Source organism: Balaenoptera borealis (genome assembly GCF_965194805.1).
Source record: "Balaenoptera borealis genome assembly, chromosome: 1".
In the NCBI taxonomy this organism is placed as follows: domain Eukaryota; kingdom Metazoa; phylum Chordata; class Mammalia; order Artiodactyla; family Balaenopteridae; genus Balaenoptera; species Balaenoptera borealis.
The window spans coordinates 116,224,339-116,247,931 of NC_138860.1; the positions used below are offsets into that span (position 1 = coordinate 116,224,339).

General features: G+C 39.8%; 1 protein-coding gene across 16 annotated transcripts in view; it reads left to right on the forward strand.

Moving 5' to 3' along the window:
• The first annotated feature begins 698 nt into the window (after positions 1–698).
• Positions 699–23,593, forward strand: part of KYAT3 (kynurenine aminotransferase 3) — a 53,171-nt gene continuing 30,276 nt past the window's right edge. For 3 of the 16 annotated variants that reach the window (XM_082385575.1, XM_082385574.1, XM_082385573.1), the window contains exon 1: positions 7,932–8,050. In XM_082385575.1, the coding sequence (XP_082241701.1) occupies positions 7,952–8,050 (99 nt within the window). In that variant the 5' untranslated portion in view covers positions 7,932–7,951. Of the gene's footprint in view, positions 830–884; positions 1,092–1,150; positions 4,760–6,606; positions 6,687–6,715; positions 7,015–7,931; positions 8,051–23,593 lie in introns of those variants that run through there. The other 13 variants (XM_082385579.1, XM_082385576.1, XM_082385578.1 and 10 more) reach the window with 13 other exon arrangements.

A 23,593-nucleotide genomic window follows, 5' to 3' on the forward strand; every position in this document is an offset into this window, starting at 1 on the left:
TAGCTGATTTTTCTTCTTCACGTTTAAAGTGTCACTTATTTTCCTTCTCAGTTTCATACCCTATTCCATTCTCGGTTCTCTGATCGAATTCGTTTTACTGTTCAGGAAAGTAAAGTTCCTTTTTTTCCCCCCTCTCCACCATCATAGGTGATAAATACATCTACAAAACTTTTCACACACTCTCTTTAGCCTTGCCCTCTCTGGCACCTTCTAACATCATTCAAACTACAGCCTTCCCCTCACCTAAGCCCTGTGACCTCACAGCTTGCCTTTTCTTCCAAATCAATCCTTTGTCCTATGACCCGCCCCAAATCAATAGGTCACATACATCCAATTAGACCTCAATTTCATATCCAATCCCGGCCATATACAAGCCTCCGCCCCATTCCACCCTTTACCCAGACCCGCGTCTATCGCACGGCCCTGATCCGGCTCCGCACCTCCACCTGCCAAGTCCAGTCCGGGTTCCCGGCTGTCCTCACAGCACATTGCGCCCGAGTCTAGACCCCACAGCCAATCCCCGGCCACAACCCCGCGCACCTCCATCCCGCCCCCTTACTCTCCTGTGCCCGGCGCCTTTCACCGCCCCCTTCTCCACGCCCGCCCAGTTGCGTCCAGTCCGCTACCCCGGCCTACCCCTCAGCCAATCGGCGTTTGGAATTCCTACCCCACAGTCAATCCCGTCCAGGCTCCGCCCCCAGTCCGAGTCCCGCCCCATCAGGCTCTCGAGACCTCGCGGGACTGGAACTTCGAGAGGCGAGCTGTTCGCGCGAGGGGTGTGAGTGGGGCGCAAGGCGGGCACTTGGTGGTGGTGACGGCAGTGGTCTCGGTTGCGGAGCCGCGCGGAGGGAGGTTGGGAGGGAGGGAGGGAGGCCTAGCTAGGGTGCGCTCGCCGGGCCGCGCGCCTGGCGGGCTGGGAGGAAGAGCCAGGGCTGGATTTCCTTCAGCATTCGGACTCGCCTTCCGGAGCTGAGGCGGGAGCGCGGGCCTGGGCCGCTGACCCCCGGCCCTGGCGGACCACGGGGCTGGTAGCAGAGGGTCAGCGCTGGAATTTCAGAGTTTGCTTGCTCCGGAGAGGGAATGGCCCTGAGGTGACTGGTCTTCTAGGGTGGGGTCCCTTGGACCCCGGTCCTCGTCTGCTCCTTTTGCGCTTCATTTTTGCAATTTGGGCATTTTGTAAACGGTGTGGGAAGCTGACACCGACTCCAGTTCATCCGTAATCGGGATTCTCAATTAAAAAAAGGGAACAAAGGCTGCTCACTTGCCACATAACTGACTCTTAGTGGAACCCATAGTTTTTAGATAAAAGAGAAAAGAGGCCCAATCTGTTGCTTTTGGAGCCCCCAACCCAGTACGGACATTCTTCCATCTTGCTGGGGCGCGGCTCTTCCGCTGCTACCTAAGGGCGCAGCCGGGCAGCTGGCTCCTTCCACACCAGGCTGCACACCCACCATTACAAAGTTTTAACTCACGTGGGGCTGAAACCAAACTCGTGACAACTTAAACCGGACAGCCAGATTCCTTACCTCTGCAGAAATTTATAATTAATCACACGAATCCCATTTTCACAAAACAGCTTTTCAGCAATTTCAGGATCATGTCTCCTAACTTAAGTCTTGTGCCGTCTCAGTATGGCTGATTTTTTCCATTCTTGCTTCAGTGACGTGGCTTTCAGGCTTATTCCCACTGTACTTCCCCCGCCAGTACCTTGTTCACCTCCTATATGCCCTCTGTTGTATCAGTAAGCCTTATAAACATTCTAGAAGTGGACCAACAGGCAGAGCGTGAGGTGGAAATAAACTTTCCTTGGGTCAGACTCTTAACCTGGGTTGTGCATTCATTAGCACTAGGCCTTTTTGCAGTCACCTCACATTAATCTTCCTTGAGCTTGCTGTTAACCTGAACATCTGTACTTTGTGAAATTCACTAAATCTTTTCCTACCTCTCCTCCACATATGCAAAGTGGTTATGAATTGATTATCTGGGTTTAAGTCCAGAGTTTCAAACTTTTTACAATGCATCTTGACTGCTTTACTCATCTTTTAGCTCTGGATTCTCCAACAATCCATCAGCCTTCTCAGCTTCAGGTCCCCCCACGCTGTGCCACACATATCTTCTGTATCTTCATTTTGAACAGTCTACACCAATGATAATAAATAGTTTAATTTTCTATTGATCATGCGTATATGACTACAGAGCTTATCTTATGTATAATATGCCATAATCAGGTTTACTAGATCACCCTGATTCACAATTTCCTGATTTTCTTCACAGAACACTGGTTTTAAGTATAAATGAAACAGTGAAAATATTGTTTAAAATGAAAAGCCATATACCTTTTGATTTTGTCCAGCTTTTCAGTGACATCCCAATTTATTCATTTAGCTTCTCGGTAAATATGCATATGGAATGTTAATTGCTTTAGAAAAGTGCTGCTCAAAAAATGTTTATTTAAAGTACAGAAGAAAAAAAGCTTCAGGGGTTCTGAATCTGTATCTATCAGCCTGCTTAGATTTCTTTGGAGCCAATAATTCACTGGTGCCCTCACAGTTCCTTTTACAATGAAATTACCTAGTGAGAGAGTAATGAGTGAGAAGAAAAAAGATCTGGGCATTGAGGAATTCTGTCATTTAAGTTTGGGAAAATGAAAGATTGTCATAGGTCAAAAGCCAAGGGAAAGTGGTGTTTCTGGGAGGAGAGAGGGCTTGACCAGCTGATCTAAAGCTGCAGAGAGCTCAAGGAAAGTGAGAATTGCAAAATGTCCAGTGAATTTAACAATATGAATGTCAAAATTGACTTGCACAAGAGCTGCCTCTATGGAATGATGGGTACAAAACTCAGATTGCGCTGGGTTAAGGAGTATAGATTGAGGAAAGGGGACAGTTAATAAAATGATGTGTTTTCATTGGGTTGGCCAAAAAGTTCGGTTTTTTTCAATAAGATGGCTGTAGTAGCACTTAGTTGTCTTTAACTTCATTCGAAACAATTTTATTAGATTGTATTGTGACAGCTGTCATATCAGCGTGCATTTTTTAAAAACTTATCAAAATTGGTGAATTTTTGTATAGCCATTTTAATATTGACGATGGAAGAAAAAAGCAATATTTTCTGCATATTATGCTTTATTGTTTCAAGAAAGGTAAAAACGCAACCTAAGTGCAAAAAAAAATTTCTGCAGTGTATGGAGAAGGTGCTGTGACTGACTGAACGTGTCAAAAGTGTCTTGTGAAGTTTTGTGCTGGAGATTTCTCGCTGGACGATGCTCCATGGTCGGGTAGACCAGTTGAAGTTGATAGTGATCAAATCGAGACATTGATTGACAACAATCAACATTATACCACTTGGGAGATAGCCAACATACTCAAAATATCCAAATCAAGCATTGAAAATCATTTGCATCAGCTTGGTTATGTGAATCACTTTGATGTTTGGGTTCCACATAAGTTAAGGGAAGAAAACCTTCTTGACCATACTTCCGCATGCAATTCTCTACTTAAACGTAATGAAAACGTTACGTTTTTAAAACAAATTGGGACAGGCAATGAAAAGTGGATACTGTACAATAATGTGGAACGGAAGAGATCGTGGGGCAAGGGAAATGAACCACCAGCAACCACATCAAAGGCCGGTCTTCACCTAAAGAAGGTGATGTTGTGTATATGGTGGGATTGGAAGGGAGTCCTCTATTATGAGGTCCTTCCAGAAAACCAAACGATTAATTCCAACAAGTACTGCTCCCAGTTAGACCAACTGAAAGCAGCAGTTGACAAAAAGCGTCCGGAATTAGTCAACAGAAAACGCATGATCTTCCATCAGGATAATGCAAGACCACATGTTTCTTTGATGACCAGACAAAAACAGCTTGGCTGGGAAGTTCTGATTCATCTGCCATATTTACCAGACATTGTACCTTTGGATTTCCATTTATTTCGGTCTTTACAAAATTCTCTTAATGGAAAAAATTTTAATTCCCTCGAAGACTGTAAAAGGCACCTGGAACAGTTCTTTGCTCAAAAAGGTAAAAAGTTTTGGGAAGATGGAATTATGAAGTTGCCTGAAAAATGGCAGAAGGTCGTGGAACAAAACAGTGAATACGTTGTTCAATGAAGTTCTTGGTGAAAATGAATAATGTGTCTTTTATTTTTACCTTAAACTTTTTGGCCAACCCAATAACTAGAAGGGACTTGAGCAAGGAAAGCTGAATATGCCGAGGAGAGGGGTAATAATCAATGGAGCAAAGTCTCTGTGGAGGGGAGAGGAATGACATCTAAGTCATGGGAGGAGGGACTGTCCTTTTGTAGCAGGATCACTTCCTTTATTATAGTAGGAAGAAAAAAGGAATATTTTCAGGTTTGGTTTTTTAGATGTGGGTAGGTTGAAAGAGTTCGCATCTGATGGCTTCTATTTTCTCTGTGATAGAGAGCAAGGTCATCTGCTTAGACTAAAGAGGGTTTTATGTTAGAGGAGTGTGGGAAAAATTTAAATAATCATTTTGTACTATGGGAGAGAAATATTGCCTATTCTCTTATGGCTTTTGGTTGGGCCCAAGAATTAAACTGACATAAAACAGATTAACAGGAGAAAAGCACGCATTTGATAAAAGTTCTATGTGACACAGGAGCTTTCACAAGGAAATGAAGACCCAAAGAAGTAGCAAAACCAAGTGCTTTTATGCTAGATTGAACAAAGAGAGGCCATTGTGGAAAAGTAACCCAAAAATATGGGGAGACTAAAGGAAGATAAGAATTATTTTAACAAGGTCTGTTTGCACAGAATTCTCTCAGCTTTAACTCCCTGTCTAAGAGTGTTTCTTTTTTCCCAGTATAGGGCAGGTATCTTTCACATGGGAATTTTATCTCCTGTTTTCAGGAAGAAAGGGGGAGATCAGATCACTCTTCTTGCCTCGGCTGTTTTTCCAGTGCCTTTAGCTCACAATAATCCTTAGGCCAAAGTGGCAATTTGGGGGGGGTGGGTATATTCTGCCATCCTCTACCTATAGAGTATAGTAGAAATGCTGGAGAGTGTTGGGGGTCAATTTGAGATTAATGACCATAATTTGTGGTGAAACCAATCCTATCCTTTGTGATTTTCTCCAGCAGTCCACAGCTTCATGGGCCATAGGAAAAACAGACACTGTAATTGAGTTCGTCCAGGGCCAGGGTTTTATAGATACCTATCTATAAAAGACAGACAGGGGGAGCTAGGGCATTGTAAAGAACATTATTGAAGCAGTGGAACTGGTGTCTAAATTGGAAAATAAAGGAAGGTGAGGGCTGATTGAGAAAAGGAGAGGCAGCCTCCTAGAGATCTTGATGATATTTAAGAATAGTAATCATTGGAATAAGTAAGCAAATTGGAAGGATAGGTAGTTTATGGTCAAAGATCAGAATACTTCAATTAATTGTTTTGGAATTAGACCAGATTGAGGTAATGGCAAGGTGCAGGGTGTGACTATAGGAGAGAGTGCCTAGGGTGGGATGGAAGAGAAGAGCGATGGGCACAGGGATGTCAGTTGTTGGATGGGCCATCTCTGAAGACATGGGAATTACCTGGGATGATCACAGTACTTAGAGTTGAGAAGAAAACTGTGTGCCTAATGACAAAATCTCTAATGAATGACAAGGGGTTATCAGCAGGCCAGAAGATAATATCATTGAGGCAGATGAGGGAAGTAGTAGTCTGGTGATGGTAAAATAGACGGTAAGAAAGAGATAAGTGAGGCATATACAAGCAAAAGCTGACACTGAGGCATGTAGGAGTGGTATCTTCAGGGAGCAATAAGGTTTCAGTTCAAGCTAGGAGGTACAAGGAACACTCTGAAAACATAAAGATGTAATGGGATTTGCTGAGAATGGTGCAGCTGTTCCAAAAGACACAGTAGAAAGTTTGGAAAGTGGAAGAGAAATGAAAGGCTGGGTCAGTTTCCAGGCAATACATTGCATTATGGCGGTAATGTGCTGCAGAAAACAGGGAAGAAGAGGTGGGAATTAGGCTTTGGGATTTCCAGATGAAAACAGGTAGATTTAGTGTCAACTTTCAAAGGGGAATGGGTATTGAGGTGTGGTGGCCAGAGGGTGTGGTTCACCCAACCTGGGGGGAATCTCCCAAGACCTGCAGTCTGAGGTCACACACAACCAGCCACTGACTTACTGTACCTTCTGAGATTACCTTGAAACCAAGGATTCATTTATTCATCTGTTTTGAAATATGGGGAAACTAAGGCCCACCAAGGGTCAGGGAATTGTCCAAGGATAGAAACCTTTTTTTAGTATCAAAAATAAGGGTTAGAATCCAGGTATCCTGACTCCTAGTCCTGTTTGCTTCCCTCCCAGCTCCCCAACCCCATTTATCTGAAGAAGGTAGAAGAGGTGTCTCTCACTTTTCTACTTGCAAGAAAGAATTTTACATATACTTTCCTTAATACCAAATAAATTAGGTTGAATTTAAATAAATGGGCATTTATTTTCTGAAAAATATATTGTCCTAAATTAAGTAACTCTATGATACTGAATGAAGATTGTTCAACATAGTCACTGTTGTTTGGTAATACCTTTCCTCAGAACTAGCCCTACTGCCTAATCCAATTAATATTTTATTCCTGAACAGAACTATTAATGACCAACGAATAGGCCTTTCTTGATTTAAGAAAACCTGGTCTTTGACTTGAAAGGCGTAAAACATAAGAGGTAATTATTTACTTTACAAAGGAATCAGTATTTCATAAAAGGACTCATCATAAATAGTTCACTTAAATCGTTAATGTATAATGTGATTTTATGTATTCATTCAGTCATTTGACACATTTGTTTATCACGTGCCTCCTATGTGCCAGAGAAGACAGTGGTGAACTAAACGCACCAGGTCCCCCTGTTCATGGCGCTTGCATTAAATTATCGAATGAATGAGTGAGTGGTCAGCCAAACAAACAGAAAGTGCTTTGCAGAGAATTATCCTAGGCTGATGTGATGTAGAATGGCTAAGAGGCTGCCATTAAGCTGAGATTTTATTGACAAGGTAAGGATTTTCTATTTCACTTTTTAAGAAACATCCAATATATTATTTTTCACATCTGTACACTTCACATTTTGGTAACTTAAAGAGATTCATAGCTATTGATAGTTTCAGTGGTCCCTTTGAATCCATAAAGTATGTCTTTTTTTTCTAAAAGTTTGATTATTAGAGATGAAGGAAATGCCATCCACTGATAGAACATTGTCAGAGTAAAACCTTATGGGAAGTTTCTGCTTTCCTGAATGCTTTCACTTCTAAATGGCAGTATAATAAGAATTCCATTTTGCTTTGATCTCCCTACTTTGACCCATGATTGATAATGATTTCCTTACAAGTAGAGAAGTAATCCAGATTCATGCCTCTTAGCAAGCCATTTCAAGATTCCAGCTACCTAGCTATCTTCTGGAATTGTTGAAGGCAGTACCACCTGAGAAAATAAGGGAAGATTCATTCATATATTCTTCATATTTATCAAGGACCTACTATAATCCTTTTCAAACAACTTTCTAAATAACCTGTTTCTAACAACTTTAATTTACTGTTGCAAATTGCGTTTTTACTAGTGACTTCTCCAGATGATTCCGAAATTTAAGTAGTCCTTAGACTGAAATATTCTGGATTTTATGCCTACTAGGAATGGAACTTTTACTTCCTGTAGTTTAATGCTCTTGGCTAAATTAGAACTTTGTTTTTTAAATTCACCATATCCTTACAGATCTCTACTTTAAAACGACACATGCATAAATTTGTATAAGGAGGATTCTATTAGAATGATTAGAATGATTCTAGTGATGAGAGATTATATCATAGAAAACTCAGCTATCAATAAATTTTATTTCTATTTTATACAAGTTTATGGTCTATCACCTAGCTATAAATGTTTAATAGGGATATAAGTATATATTTACTCCCTTAAAAATTTTTTCTTTTGTCCTGTAGCATGTTTTTGGCCCGGGGGAGACTGTGCACCCTTAGCAGTAGACCTAAATTCCTGAAGACAATTTGTGCTTCAAAAATCCTTGGACTCTCTACTTCTGCTGTAAGTATTGCTTAATCACTTACAGAAATAATATTGCACATATTCTGCAATGTCCAAAAAACATAATTTTTTAGCTACTTTATAATTATTTTATTAGAATGGGTATTTCTGTTACATAAACTGAAATTATCTCTTGTCATCAGCTAGACCTGACCTTCACTGGGCAGCTGCTTGCCTGTCTATGTATCAGGAATATTGCTGGGCATTTTATTCAATATCTCACTTTATTTTTTATTTTTTTAAATTGAAGTATAGTTAATTTACAATATTATGTTAGTTTCAGGTGTACAGCATAGTGATTCAGTTTTTTTGCAGATTATATTTCATTATAGGTTATTATAAGATATTGGGTATAGTTCCATGTGTTATACAGTAAATCTTTGTTGCTTATCTATTTTATGTATAGTAGTTTGTATCTGTTAATCACAGACTCCTAATTCCCTCCCCCTGCACACTCTTTGATAATCATAAGTTTGTTTTCTATGTCTGTAAGCCTGTTTCTGTTTTGTATATACATTCATTTGTATTTTTAGATTCCACATATAAGTGCTGTCATATAGTATTTGTTTTTCTCTGTATGACCTACTTTACTAAGCATAATATTCTCTAGGTCCATCCACATTGCTGCAAATGGCAATATTTCATTCTTTTTTATGGCTGAGTAATATTCCATTGTATATATACTGCATCTTCTTATGCCAGTCATCTGTTGATGCTTGGGTTCCTTCCATTGTAAATGGAATTTTCTCCCATTCTGTAGGTTGTCTTTATGTTTCATTGATGGTTTCCTTTGCTGTGCAAAAACTTAAGTTTGATTAGGTCCCATTTGCTTATTTTTTCCTTTATTCCTTTTGCCTTGGGAGGCTAATTAAGAAAATATTGCTACAATTTATGTCAAAGACTGTTTCACATATGTTCTCTTCTAGGTGTTTTATGATGTTATATGTTACATTTAGGTCTTTAAGCTGTTTTGAGTTTATTTTTGTATATGGTGTGAGGGAATGTTCTAACCTTACTGTTTTACATGTGTCTGTCCAGTTCTCCCAGCACCACTTATTGAAGAGATTATCTTTTCTCCATGTATATTCTTGCCTACTTTGTCATAGATTAGTTGACCATAGCTGGGTGGGTTTATTCCTGGCCTCTCTAGTCTGTTCCATTAATGTGGGTGTCTGTTTTTGTGCCAATACCATGCTATTTTGATTACTGTAGGTTTGTAGTATTGTCTGAAGTCTGGGAGGGTTATGCCTACTGCTTTGTTCTTTTTCGTCAGGATTGCTTTGGCAATTCTGGATTTCTTATGGTTCCTATAAATTTTTTTTTTTAACATCTTTATTGGAGTATAATTGCTTTACAATGGTGTGTTAGTTTCTGCTGTATAACAAAGTGAATCAGCTATATGTATACATATATCCCCATATCCCCTCCCTCTTGCATCTCCCTCCCACCCTCCCTATCCCTATGAATTTTAGGATTATTTATCCTAGTTCTGTGAAAAGTTTCATGGGCAATTTGATAGAGATCACATTAAATTTGTAGGTTGCTTTGGGTAGTATGGCCATTTTACAATATTAATTCTTCCAACTCAAGAGCACAGGATATCTTTTCATTTCATTGAATCATCTTCAATTTCCTGTATCAGTGTTTTATAGTTTTCAGTGTATAAATCTTTCACCTTAGTTAAGTTTCTTCCTAAGTTTTTTGTTTTGTTTTGTTTTGTTTTTATGTGATTTTAAATGGGATTTTTTTTTTTTTACTTTCACTTTCTGATATTTTATTGGGAATAGAAAAGCAATAGATTTCTGTATATTAATCTTGTATTCTGCAACTTTGCTGAATTAATTTATTGGTTCTAATGGGTTTTGTGTGAGACTTTATGGTTCTCTACATAGAGTATCATGTCATCTGCAAATAGTGACAGTTTGACCTCTTCCCTTCCAATTTGGATACCTTTTATTTCTTTTTCTTGTTTGATTGCTGTGTCTAGGACTTCCAATACTATGTTAAATAAAAGCAGTGAAAGTGGGCATCTTTGTCTTGTTCCTGAATTTAGTGGGAAGGCTTTCAGCTTTTCACCATTGAATATTATGTTAGCTGTGGATTTGTCATAAGTGGCCTTTATTATGTTGAAATATGTTCCCTCTATACTCACTTTGACAAGAGTTTTACCATGAATGGATATTGAATTCTGTCAAATGTTTTTTCTGCATCTATTGAGAATACATGTAGTTTTTGCGTTTCCTTTTGTTGATATGGTGTATCACATTGATTGATTTGTGTATGTTGAACCATTCATGTGACACTGGAATAAATCCAACTTGATCATGGTATATGATTCTCTTTAAGTATTGTTGGATTCGGTTTGCTAATCTTTTGTTGAGGATTTTTGCCTCTATATTCATCAAAGATATTGGCCTGTAATAATTTTCTTTTTTTGTAGTGTCCTTGTCTGGTTTTGTATCAGGGTAATGGTGGCCTTGTAGAGTGAATTTGGGAGTTTTCCCTCTTCTTCAGTTTTTTGGAATACTTTGAGAAGAATAAGTTCTTTTTTTGTTTGTTTGGTAGAATTCCCCATTGAAGCCATTGAGTCCTGATCTTTTGTTTGCGAGGAGTTTTTTAAATTACAGATTCTATTTTGCTTCTAGTGATTGGTCTGTTTAAATTGTTTCTTCTTGACTCATTCTTGGCAAGCTGTATATGTAGAAATTTGTCCATTTTTCCTAGGTTGTCCAGTTTGTTGGCACATAATTGTTCACAGTATTCTCTTTTTTTTTTTTTTTTTTTTTAATCTCTGTGGTATTCCAATTACCCCTCTTTCATTTTGTGTTTTGTTTTTCTGGGTCCTCTACCAGTTGATAGTCTCATGGGTGTTCCCTTGTAAATGATTCTTTGGTTTTCCCTTGCTGCCTTTTGAATTCTCTCTTTTACTTTTGCTATTTTAATTATGTCTTACTGTAGGTCTGTTTGAGTCCCTCTTGTTGGGGACTCTCTGTGATTCCTATACCTGGATATCTGTTACCTTCTTTAGATTTGGGAATTTTTCAGCCATAATTTCTTTAAATACATTTTCAATCCCTTCTCTCTCTTCACCTTCTGGAACCCCTATTATACATAGATTGGCACACTTTATATTATCCCATTGATCTCATATGTTGCTTTCTTTTTTTTCTTTTTTTTTTTTCATTTGTTTTTCTGTCTGTTATTCTGATTGGATGATTTATTTTATCTTCCAGATTATTTCTTGTGTCATTAAGATGGCTATTCATTATTCCTAGAGTGCTTTTTATCTCAGAAATTTAATTATCTGTTTTCAATTGGGTCTTTATAGTTCCTTGTTGAAATAATCTGTGTTTAGATCAATTCTCTTTCTTAATTCAGTCAGCATTTTTATTAATAACTCTTTGAACTCAGTGTCTGGTAGACTGATTATATGTTTCATTATTTAGTTTTTTCAGGGGCTTTCTCTTGCTCTTTTAATTGGGAGAATTTCCTCTGCCTTGTCATTTGACTTAACTTTCTCTTTCTGTCTGAACTGGGGAGAAATGGTTATCTATTGTGGTCTTGTAGGGGTGCTTTCATGTTGGAGCATCCCTGTGCAGACTGTGCATATCCTTCAAAGACACAAACCAGTGTCTTTGGTGCGAAGGCTGGTTTTGATATGGATGCCAGCCAGCTCCTCCCTTAGGGTGTGCTGACTGCTATCACCTTGTTAGGGGTTGTGGTTGGTGTTGGAGGATCTAGAGCCTGTGCAGGGTATGAAGCAGGACTTCCTGTCTGCTCTGTGGCTGTCGCCACCCTGTCAGTGGTAGGGTCTGCTCACCAGTTTTTGGAGCAGAAGCACTGAGGTTCTGGATTGATCAGGCTTCATTCCGCTTGAGTGTTTGGCTCGTGCACTCACAGAGGTCTGATGCACCACCTGAGTAGGTGTCTGTGGCTCCACTCAGACACAACCCAAAGTCACATCCCTAACCCTGTTGTGGTTATCCCTGATCGAGTGCAAGGCTGTGGTGTGGAGTAGGCAGGCCAAGCACTCACTAGGCTGGGGCTGGGGCCAGGACATTGTGGCTGTAAGAAATGAGGCGACTGTGCTGCTGCCAGAGATCTGGGCTGCCTCTGTGGCAGTCTTCTCCCAGGACCTGTCTGCCCAAGATCCAGTGCCAAGTTCTGGCGTCGAGTGGGTGGAGGTGGTACACTCATGTGTCTGTGAAAGGGACCTCATCATGTTGGTCACAGTGGTTCCCAGGCACTGCAGGAGTAAGCGCTAACAACGGCCACCACTCCAGCTGGACCACAACCCAGGCCCCTAGGCCATCTCTGTGTCCCTAGATCGAGTCTTCTCCCAGGACGTGTCTGCCCCAGATCTAGTGCCAAGCTGTGATGTGGAGTGGGTGGGGCTGGGGTGTTCTTTCTGCTCGGATTGGGAAATGTAGCGAGCCAGCAGCCACCAGTGCAGAGCTCTCTCTGCCCTGTTTATTGGCAGGCCAGCCCCCATGTACTCTTCACAGGTGAAGTCTAGGCTTCTCCAGTTCTCTCTGTTCCAGCAATTGTCCCAGCAGCCAGGGGGCTTGTCTCCTCCATGTAGGACCCTGGGACTAGGACACCCCATCTGTGGCTCAACCCGCTTGCTCCCCAGGGTGAGGGTTTTCTCAGACCTTTCAGATCCCTCACTGTGGCGGACCTCCCTACCCTAAGCCTTTTTTCTATTCTACCCAGTTACATGGAAATCTTTCTTGCAGCTTTGGTTGTATAGGCGTTCTTCTGTCAATTTCCAGTTAGTCTTCCATGAGAATCATTCCACATGTAGATGTATTTTTTTTTTTAAACATCTTACTATGCTATATTCAGTCTGTGCATTCTTTTTTTTTTGTAAATTTATTTATTTATTTTTATTTATCTATTTTTTTTGGCTGCATTGGGTCTCTGTTGTTGCGCGTGGGCTTTCTCTAGCTGCGGTGAGCGGGGGCTACTCTTTTTTGCTGTGCACAGGCTTCTCATTGCGGTGGCTTCTCTTGTTGTGGAGCACGGGCTCTAGGCACACGGGCTTCAGTAGTTGTGGCACGTGGGCTCAGTAGTTGTGGCTCACGGGCTCTAGGGCTCAGGCTCAGTAGTCATGGCACACGGGCTTAGTTGCACCACGGCATGTGGGATCTTCCCAGACCAAGGCTCGAACCCATGTCCCTGCATTGGCAGGTGGATTCTTAACCACTGTGCCACCAGGGAAGTCCCCTGTAGATGTATTTTTGATGTGTTTGTTAGGGGAGGTGATCTCCATGTCCTCCTACTCTGCCATCTTGATCTAATCCCCTTATTATGTCACTTTATATTTACAAAATTCTTCAAGTTATGATTTGTTATAATCCTGTTTTACAAATGAAACCGTGGAGGCTTAAATAGGTTTAGTAACTTGCCCAAGGTCACACAGCTTATAAGTGGCATAACTAAAATACCATTCTCACCTGTGTCTAGCTCTGGTATTCTAAAAGTCTGGCTCTGTCTACTCAAGAAAGGATATTATATAGTGACTGTAAGTGCAGACCAGTTATAGGAGATATGGTAGATTGAGGACCAAGTTATGTAACGAATTGGAAAAGCAAACAAATCCAGAATGTGGGTCATAACCACAGGATAGATTCCTGACTTGGTTTCTTCAACAAGTCAGCACAGGGGAAAAGTGGTGGTGGGTAGTGTTTCAGAGGGACTGCTCTGGGGTGGAAAGAGGCTTAACCACCAGTATGATATATGGACCTTGTTTAGGAACTTGACCCAATCAACAGAAATGTAAAGAGATATTTTTAAAGACACTCAGAGTAATATGACTGTAGATTGGGTATTAGATGATATCAAGGAATCATTGTTAGTAAGCTGTGATGATGACATTGAAGTTATATAAGAGAATATCAATGTTTTTTAGAGATATGTGCCAAGTATATAGTGGCAAAGTGACTTAAGTTCTAGGATTTGCTTTAAAATTACTCAGCAATTAAAAAAGGAAAGAAAGAAAGAAAAGGAAAAGCAGGAGAGATGAAGCAAATGAGGCAAAATCTTGATATCATTATTGAATCTGGGTAACATGTATATGAGTGTTTTATATTTTGTTGAGTCTTTTAAGTCTACATCCCTACTTTGCATTTCCACTTTCAGTTTTTTCATTACAGGAACATTCTGTTATTTTCCTATGCCATCTAGTGGCAAAAGAATGTAATTTGTCTGCTTTTTTGAATGGAGAGCCATACCTTAGAAAACGTCTAATACCTGTGAGATAATTCTGTTAGTGTCTGCTTGCTTGAGCAGCATTTTGTCCAAAGGGAGAAAGAGAACATGATTTCACAGTACCCTGGCAGCTCTTTTTTTTTTTTAAGTTTTTAAAATTTTAATAAACTTTATTTTTAAAGAACATTATAGCTTCAGAGCAAAATTGAGCAGAACCTACAGAGTTCCCATGTATCCCCTGGCCCTCACATGCATAGCCTCTCTCATTATCAACATCCCTCACCTGAGTGGTGTATCTATTACAAACATTGAACCTACCTTGATGCATCATTGTCACCCAGAGTCCCCCCCAGAGGCTCTAGAGAGAATCCAGTCCAGCCTCTTCCAGCTTCTGACGGCTGCTGGTATTCTTTGGCTTATGGCCACATCACTCTAATCTTCATTGCCAGCATCTTCAAATCACTGTCTGCTCCATCTTCACATGGCCTTCTCTGTGTGTATATAATCTCTCTCTCTCTGCCTCCCTCTTTTTTTTTTTTTTTTTTTTTTTATTTCTAGTCTCTATGAGTTTTGTTTTTTTTTTTTTTTTTAATTTTTTTTTTATTTATTTGTTTATTTATTTATGGCTTGTGTTGGGTCTTCGTTTCTGTGCGAGGGCTTTCTCTAGTTGCGGCAAGTGGGGGCCACTCTTCATCGCGGTGCGCGGGCCTCTCACCATCGTGGCCTCTCTTGTTGCGGAGCACAGCCTCCAGACGCGCAGGCTCAGTAATTGTGGCTCACGGGCCTAGTTGCTCCGTGGCATGTGGGATCTTCCCAGACCAGGGCTCGAACCCGTGTCCCCTGCATTGGCAGGCAGATTCTCAACCACTGCGCCACCAGGGAAGCCCCTGCCTCCCTCTTATATGGATACCTGTGATTAAATTTAGGGCCCACCTGGATAATCCAAAATTATCTCCTCATCTCAAGATCCTTAATTTAATCACATCTGCAAGGATATAAGGCTATATATTGCCCTATAAGGTAACATTCACAGGTTTCAGGGATAAGATGCAGATGTTTTTTGGGGAGGTCATTTCTGAGCCAACCACAGTGGGGATTATGGAGAAGATCATCTCAAACAGAGGGAAGAACTTGAATAAAAGCATCGGAAACAGAAACGCACTGAAGGTAATTAGAGAGTGGCAAGTGGTCCAATGCTGTTGAGTCACCGTATATGAGGCAGCAGCACAGAGCGAGAGAAGGCTGAAAGGAGATTAAGAGCCTTGAGTGCCAGGTTCGAATTTGAGTTACGTTTCGTGGACTGAGGAGTCTCTGGAGATTTTAGAGCAAGCTAATAGCATCCCCCAGTCTGTGTTTTAAGTGTCTAGCTCTGGAGCACTGCAAAGGATGGATTAGAGGCAGAATGCCATTGAAATAATTCAACATGAGGATAATTAAAGAGGTAGGATTTCATTCATATGTTCAAAAAATACTTTTGAACACATTACCTTTCATACATGATTTTAGATACTGGAGATACAGCAATGAGCAGCACAAGTCTTGTTTTCTGAGGTTTTCATTTTAGTGAGAGACAGATCATTTACAAGTTAAAATAATTTTAGGTAGTTGTGAATGTCATAAGAAAATGAAATAGAGAAAACTGCTAAAACCATTGGTGGTACTGGTGGGAGAGAGGGGGTGAGTAACATTAGGGCATATAGTTTTGGCAGCCCTCTCTGAGGAGGTTCTATTTGAATAGAGAGCATATCGAATAGAAGGACATAAGGAACCAGCCACATGACGACCTAAGAGAGGGCATTCTAGGCAGAGGACACAGCAATTGCAGAAGCTTTTATATCAGTCAGCTCTGCTGCTGTAACAAAAGCCACCAAATCTTACCTTCTTATAACAGTAACCTTCCCATTCTCACTCAGGTTTTATGTAGGCCATAAGTCAGCTGTGGCTTTGCTGCAGGTTGCAGCTACACTTTATGTGTCTTTTTTAATTTCAGGATCTAAGGTAAAAATGTAACCCCTACCTGAGACATGGTCTTCGCACAGTAGAGGAGAGAAGAACCAGAGGCTGAGCCAAACCATGCAACAGCTTTTAAAGTTTCTCCTGGACCATATGTCACATTCACTCACATTCCACTGACCAGAGCAAATCACATGTCCAATCTCAAAGTCACTCCTTCCGAAAAAGAGGGGTGAATAATTATACAGAGTAATATAATCCATGACAGATGGGAACAAACCTGGAGTGTCTAAGGCATAGAAAGAAGAAAGGCTCAATGAGAATAGAGAATTTTAGTCTGTTTTGCTCACTGATGTATCCCAAGAAGAAAAGTGCCTTGTATAAAATAAGTATTCAATAAATATTTGTTCCATGAGTGAATGAAAGCCAGTGTGGTTCGAATATAAGGGAGATACTGCAATCAATGCATTGGTATATAGGAGGAAACTTAATTTCACCCCTGCCTTAGAATTTGGTTCTCCATTCACCTCTTCCCCGGCTCTCTGTTCCAGACATAGAAATTTACAGTGCATACCTTCAGCTCTGCCATAGAAGTAGGGTGTCTGCACCCCTCTCCCTATCAGCCTTCCCATTTAGATGGACTTTAATAGTCTGCTGTGACCTAGGACCCCCTCCCTTTTTCTAAGGACAGCAGTTCCTCCTATCTTTCTGGAAAATGCTCTTTTCCCCATTCCAAACATATGTTTTGTTAGGCGCTGGTATATTTGTAAAGATACTACCAGGGGCAGTGACAGGTTCTAGCTCAGGGAGCACATCTAGAGGGGCTGGAGATTGTGGAGTCAGGTCTATACTGTTTTTTGATTGGGTAGTAAGTACATTTGAAAAAAAAAAAGCATCCAAAAAAATGGCATCCTTGGTTGACTACATCTCTATTTCTCTCATGATCTTGCTTCACACTGCTCTAATATCTTTTCATTATAGTCTTAACAGGCATATTAATATAGTACTTTTTAAATTGGGGAGGGGGGGAGGAGCCATTCAGAGCCCTTCCCTAGAAATTTTGAAATTGGCACCAGAGAAGGCAGCTCTCAGGCCCTCTATGGTGGTGAAATTAGGAGGTATAACTGTGTTTTGTCTCATGTGGAGAAAAGCAGACAGAGATTGCATAGAAAAGTAGATGAAGCAGAGCCCTGATGAGGTTTAAGTTTCTGGTTTCAGTGTTACCCTTGATGCTGGCTGCACCTTTTACCTTCTCATGGTGACATGAGCTTTCTAATAAATTCCTCTTTTTCCCTAAGCTGTTGAGATTGAGTTTCTGCCTGTGCAACGAAGAGATCTGATTCATATAGTTTTGGAGCTTCAAAGGCATCTATGCACTGGTCTGTTTCTCTCTCTCCAAGCTAGGAAAGAGTATAACAAAGTTTCCTTTTAGTCAGGTTGGGGAACTATCAAATTTTTAGCAGACTCTCAAACTGGTAATGTGTCAATACATCACCTTTCCAAAGGGAAAGAGGCACAACGTTTCTTTTTGAAACAGATCTGTTTAAACATTCACTTTCCACATCAAACTAAAACTGAAGGAAACAAAGCAGGGACCACATAATATACAGAAGAAACATACTACCTAAAACTGCCAAACACTTGAATAATAAATGCACAAACTAGGGGAATGAAGGAGTAAGGTGTGATTCATAACCTGAAATATTACCTACTAATTAAAAGTGAAAATTTTATGATGACTAAGAAAATTCATAAAATGTTTAAGATACTCCGTCAAGAGAAAAGGCAAAAATTTTTTTTTAAATCACATGTGATTACAACTATAAATACCTAATTCATAGATCTAAAAGATAATATATGTTTAGGCTACCCCAGCAGCCTGGCACCACATTAAAGGCATGCCCATTACATGGGAGCTCCCTTTCTGCTCCAGCCTAGTCTTGAAGTACTTCAGTCCATCTGCTTCTCATGCCTGGTTATTGTCTTCACCTCTCAAAAAATTAGCTTTGTAATTTCTGTTTCTGGCCTTTTCTTGCATTCTTTATCTTTTTTATACTTGACTCATACCCTGTGATTCACAGATATTGACAGCCTTGATTTCCCCAGCTTCAGCTCACCATCTGGGTTTTTTCTACACTTGTCCTATCCCATCTAGATGCATCAGGTCAATCAGGTAGGGCCCTCAAATTATATACAACTGAAACTTGAGGATGTTTGAGTCTTAGGATAATGGGTAACATTTTTTTCTTCTTTCCAGACTTTCCTGTTCCAGTACCATTGCAGTAAACATTTTTTTTTAAGTCGAAATGTATTTGACATACAATATTATGTTAGTTTCAAGTGTATTACATAACGATTTGACGTTTGTATACATTATGAAATGATCACAACAATAAGTCTAGTAACCGTCTGTCCCCATACGAAGTTATTACAATATTGTTGACCATATTCCTTATGCTGTACATTACATCCTTATGATTTATTTTTTACATAACTGGAGGTTTGTTCCTCTTAATCCCCGTTCAGCTATTTCACGCCCCCTCCCTTCTGGCAACCACTCATTTGTTCTCTGTATCTGTGAATCTGTTTTCATTTTGTTTTGTTTGTTTGTTTTGTTTTTTGGAGTCCACATATAAGTGAGATCATACAGTATTTGTCTTTCTCTGTCTGACTTATGTCATTTAGCATAAGGCCCTCTAGATCCATCCATGTTATTAAAAATGGTAAGATTTTTTTTTTTATGGCTGAGTATATTCTATGTATGTGTATGTGTGTGTATATATATATATATATATACACACACACACCATGTTTAATATATATATACACACACACACACACACATCACATCTTCTTTATCCGTTTGTCTATCCATGGGCACTTATCTTGGCTGTTTGTAAATAATGAGGCAGTGAACATTGGAGTGTATATATCTTTTCAAATTAGTGTCTTTGTTTTCTTCGGGTAAATACTCAGAGGTGAAATTACTGGATCATATGGTGGTTCTATTTTTAATTTTTTTAAAGAACCTCCATACTATTTTCCATAGTGGCTGCACCAATTTACAATCCCACCAATAGTGCACGAAGGTTCCTGATGATAGCTATTCTGACAGGTACAGTAAACATTTTAAAGACAATAACAATAAGCTTTTTCTCATCTCTGCCAAGAGTGGCACTTAATGGTGATTCTGTAGAACTGTATTTTTTCAGCTTCACATTAACAACAAAAGGTGCTGCTTATTAGTACATGAGCAGTTTTGCATTTATAACATAGCAGTTCAGTATATGTATGCCAGGTGTTAATCTACCTGGGAACAGAAGCTACCTCGTGGAGTTAGCTGCCCAGAAATTATACAGGCCCTACAGATGTTCCATTGTACACTTGAGGCTCATATTTAATTCCCCATTGGATTTTAGGTTTATTTTCTTTTCCTAATACCGGATCTACTCTGGACAATAATTCTTAGACAGTGAGCATTTGCAGCTACTGCTGAATCTTGATGTCTTTGGGCATTACAGCATGTCTTATACATTTCACTGCTATCTTCGTTTCCTTGGGCTGCCTTAACAAAGTAGCACAAATTGAGTGGTTTCAACAACAAAAATGTATTACCGCACAGTTTAGGAGGCTAGAAGTCCAGGATCAAGGTGTTGGCAGGATTGGTTCCTTCTGAAGGCTGTGAGGAGGAATCTGTCCCATGCGTGTCTCCCAGCTTCTGACAAACTTTGGTGTTTCTTGACTTCTAGAAGCATCACCCTGATTTCGGCCTTCATCTTCATACGACATTCTCCCTGTATGCCAGTCTGTCTCCAAATTTCCCCTTTTCATATGAACACCATTCACATTGGATTAGGGCCCACCCTAATGACCTCAACTTAACTAATTACATCTGCAATGAACCTATTTCCAAATAAGGTCGCATTCTGAAGTACTGGATGTTAAGACTTCAACATAAGAATGTGCGGGGGTGGGGGCACAATTCAACCCACAATAACCACGCATCTCATTATAACTCCAGACTTCATTTCTGCCATGTTGGTGTCAGGCTTAGCCATGAAGTTGCTTTGGCCAATAAAATGTGAGTAGAAGTGATGTGTCTGCATCTAAGCAGAAACTTTATAAGAATTTTTTCCTTCTGCCATGAAACTAGCCATATTCCAGATAGAGGCTATTTCATCAGCCTGTGTCTCAAGAGTTAGAGTGACATGGAACAGAGCAACAGCTAACTTTCAGTGAATATGTAGCACGAGAAGGAAATAACCCCTTATGATTTTAAGCAACCAAGACTTTGGGGTCATGTGTTACTGAAGCATTAACTTAAGGTAGCTGACGCCATAAGTTCACTCCTAATGTGTGGGTTTCTTTCATTCATTCATCAGATATTTATTAAAAGCTTGCTATATGCTAGGCATAGTACTGTGTGTTGGACACTCTGATGGTTAATTTTATCTGTCAACTTGCCTAGGCCACATTACCCAGATGTTTGGTCAAACACCAGTCTAGATTGTTTCTGTGAAGATATTTTTCAGGTGAGATTAACGTTTCAATCAGTAGACTTTAAGTAAAGCAGATTACCCTCCATAATGTGGGTGATCTTGATTCAGTCAGCTAAAGGCTGTAAGCGAAAGTAAAGACTGAGGTTCCCCCAGGAAGAGGGAATTCTGCCTCCACACTGCCTTCAGACTCGAGCTGCAACATGAGCTCTTCCTTGGGTCTCCAGCCTGCTGGAGCTCTGCAGATTTTGAACTTGCCAGCTGCCACAAATCTCATGAGCCAATTCCTAGAAATGAATCTCTCTCTCTCTCCCTCTCTCTCTCTCTCTCTCTCTCTCTCTCTCTCTCTCTCTCTCTATATATATATATATATATATATATATACATATATATATATATGCACATCCTATTGGTTCAGTTTCTCTGGAGAAACCGATTAATACACAGTCAGTGAACAGTGAACAACCTAGAAATAGTCCTCATAGAGCTTATAGTCTAAGGAAGAATACAGACAAATAAACAGAAAAAAAGACGATGTTATGTAGTAAATGCTGGGAATGCTTCATGTCATAGGAACACATAGGAGGAGCATCTAACCATGACTTGGGGAATCAGAGAAGGCTCTCTGGAGGAGATGAAGTCTAACTTGAGAACTGAAGGTGGCAGGTGGAATAGGAGTTAGCCAAGTGAAGGGACGAGGTTGTGGAGACCAGGGCTTAGATCGAATGCAGAACATGCATTCTTAACAAGGGTATTATTGCCCCCAAGAGGGAGAAACTGGTGCTTGGCAGGTGAAATAAATCTTGGTTATTACAATGTTTTGTGATCATCCAAAGCTCAACTCTATCCGACAAAATCTTATTCCTTAATATTTAATGAGGGAATGGGGGAGACATGATTAGAAAAAATGTCTGAAAAGTCTCCATGGTTGGGGGAGGGGGTGCACGGTGGTGACAAAAAGAAAAGGCTGAGAAACATTGGTGTAGAAAGACCTTTTGGGTAAGGGAAGGATCACATACGGAGCTTGTGAGAGAAGACTTATAGCATATTTAACAGGTCAGAATGGTTGAGGCATACAGTGGGAAGGAACAGAGGCACAGAGAGTCGTGGGAGAAGAGGCTCATCTAACATTCTTTCACAAATGTTAAAGAAAATTAAATCTGAAAAATGCATTTTGACTGCAATTATCTAAATATTTTAGGTGAAATTGGACTTTGTGTCTAAATTATCTACTGTAGACTATGCTCACTTTTATATATGAATTTCTACTTTGTGTTTGTAGTCATAGATTAAATGAATCATTAACTTTAAACATGTTTTAGAGATGACAAAGAACAACTGTTAGAATACCTTTTCTATCTTTCTCAGAGTTTTAGTTTTATAATTGTAGTCTCTATAACAGCATCATGTTCAGGTGGGCATTTAATCATTAGGCTGTTCTGGAAGGCACATTAACCTCTGGAGAATTTGCGTGTGATTTACTTCACTGGAGTTTCAAAGATTAAAAATATGAGAGTAAAAAGATATTTTTCTTGGTTCCGTTATTGGGAATAGAATGAGAACAATGGTCTGTTTAATAATAACCATTATCATTATCTCCTTCCCAGATGGAATTAAAATTACTTTAATTTTCTATTAGGAAAATCTTTGCAAAAATGCTGCCAATCTTTTTTTTTTTTTTTTAATTTCCAGCAGCTTGGCAACAATGAACCCAAAACTAATTCAGTGCTTTTGAGAGATAATATAAACTTAATTTTAGGCTCTAAAGAACTAAAAACTTGCATGCTCTTCCATAATTTTAGCTTTTAATATTTTTATACCCCAGCCCTAACTTGCTTGATGTGAGTAGACCTGACCTAAATGTCTAATATACTTTTTTAAGAGACAGCATTCTAGTAATCAAAGGTCTTGTTAAGTAAAAAACAGTATGCGGAAACAGTACTGAATATGTGTTCTGAAGTCACACTACCTGGGTTCACATCCTGAGTTGAATCTGTTTGGGTTTAAATGCTACTAGCTTTCGTGAATTGGGCAGATGTAAAGTTACATGATCTTATCCTCTGTGTACCTCACTTTCCTCATGTGTAAATTATGGCTCATAATAGAACCACTACATAGAGTTGTTGTAAATATTAAATGAGTTAATTATTTAAGACACTTAGAACAGTGCCTGGTACATACTTAGTACCCAATAATGTTACCTACTATTATTATTATTTAGAACTCCTTATTAAGTAGTTTTAAAACCATTTGTTTTGGTGCTTCCTGTATGCCATACAAGGAACTTAATTGTGAAACTGTTAGTACAGCTGACCTCAAATGATCTTCACAGCATGAGTCAAGATTATTTATTTATTTATTTATATGTTTTGTTGCACTGGGTCTTAGTTGCGGCTCACAGGCTCCTTAGTTGCAGCTCGCTGGCTCCTTAATTGTGGTACGTGGGCTCCTTAGTTGTGGCATGCAAACTCTTAGCTGCGGTATGTGGGATTTTTAGTTGCAGCATGCATGTGGGATCTAGTTCCCCGACCAGGGATCAAACCCGGGCCCCCTGCATTGGGAGTGCAGAGTCTTATCCACTGCACCACCAGGGAAGTCCCCTCAAGATATTTCTTTAAACTGACTTTTTTTAGTATCATTATTGTTCTCTTCAGTATATTACAGGCCTTTAAATTGATTTATTTTTTAGGCTAGGGTGATATTTTTGTTCTTATGTGAGAAGATAAACATCTAAGGTTCATAAGGAAAAACACTCCTTAGAGCAGTAGGCGGGAGATGAATTCCTCTTCGGAACTTTTTATTGGCGTCTAGAATTTATCTCTACAGTGCTGCTTTTTCCGTGGTGCCGATAGGGAAAAGCAAGAGTTACCCATGATTTTCTGGC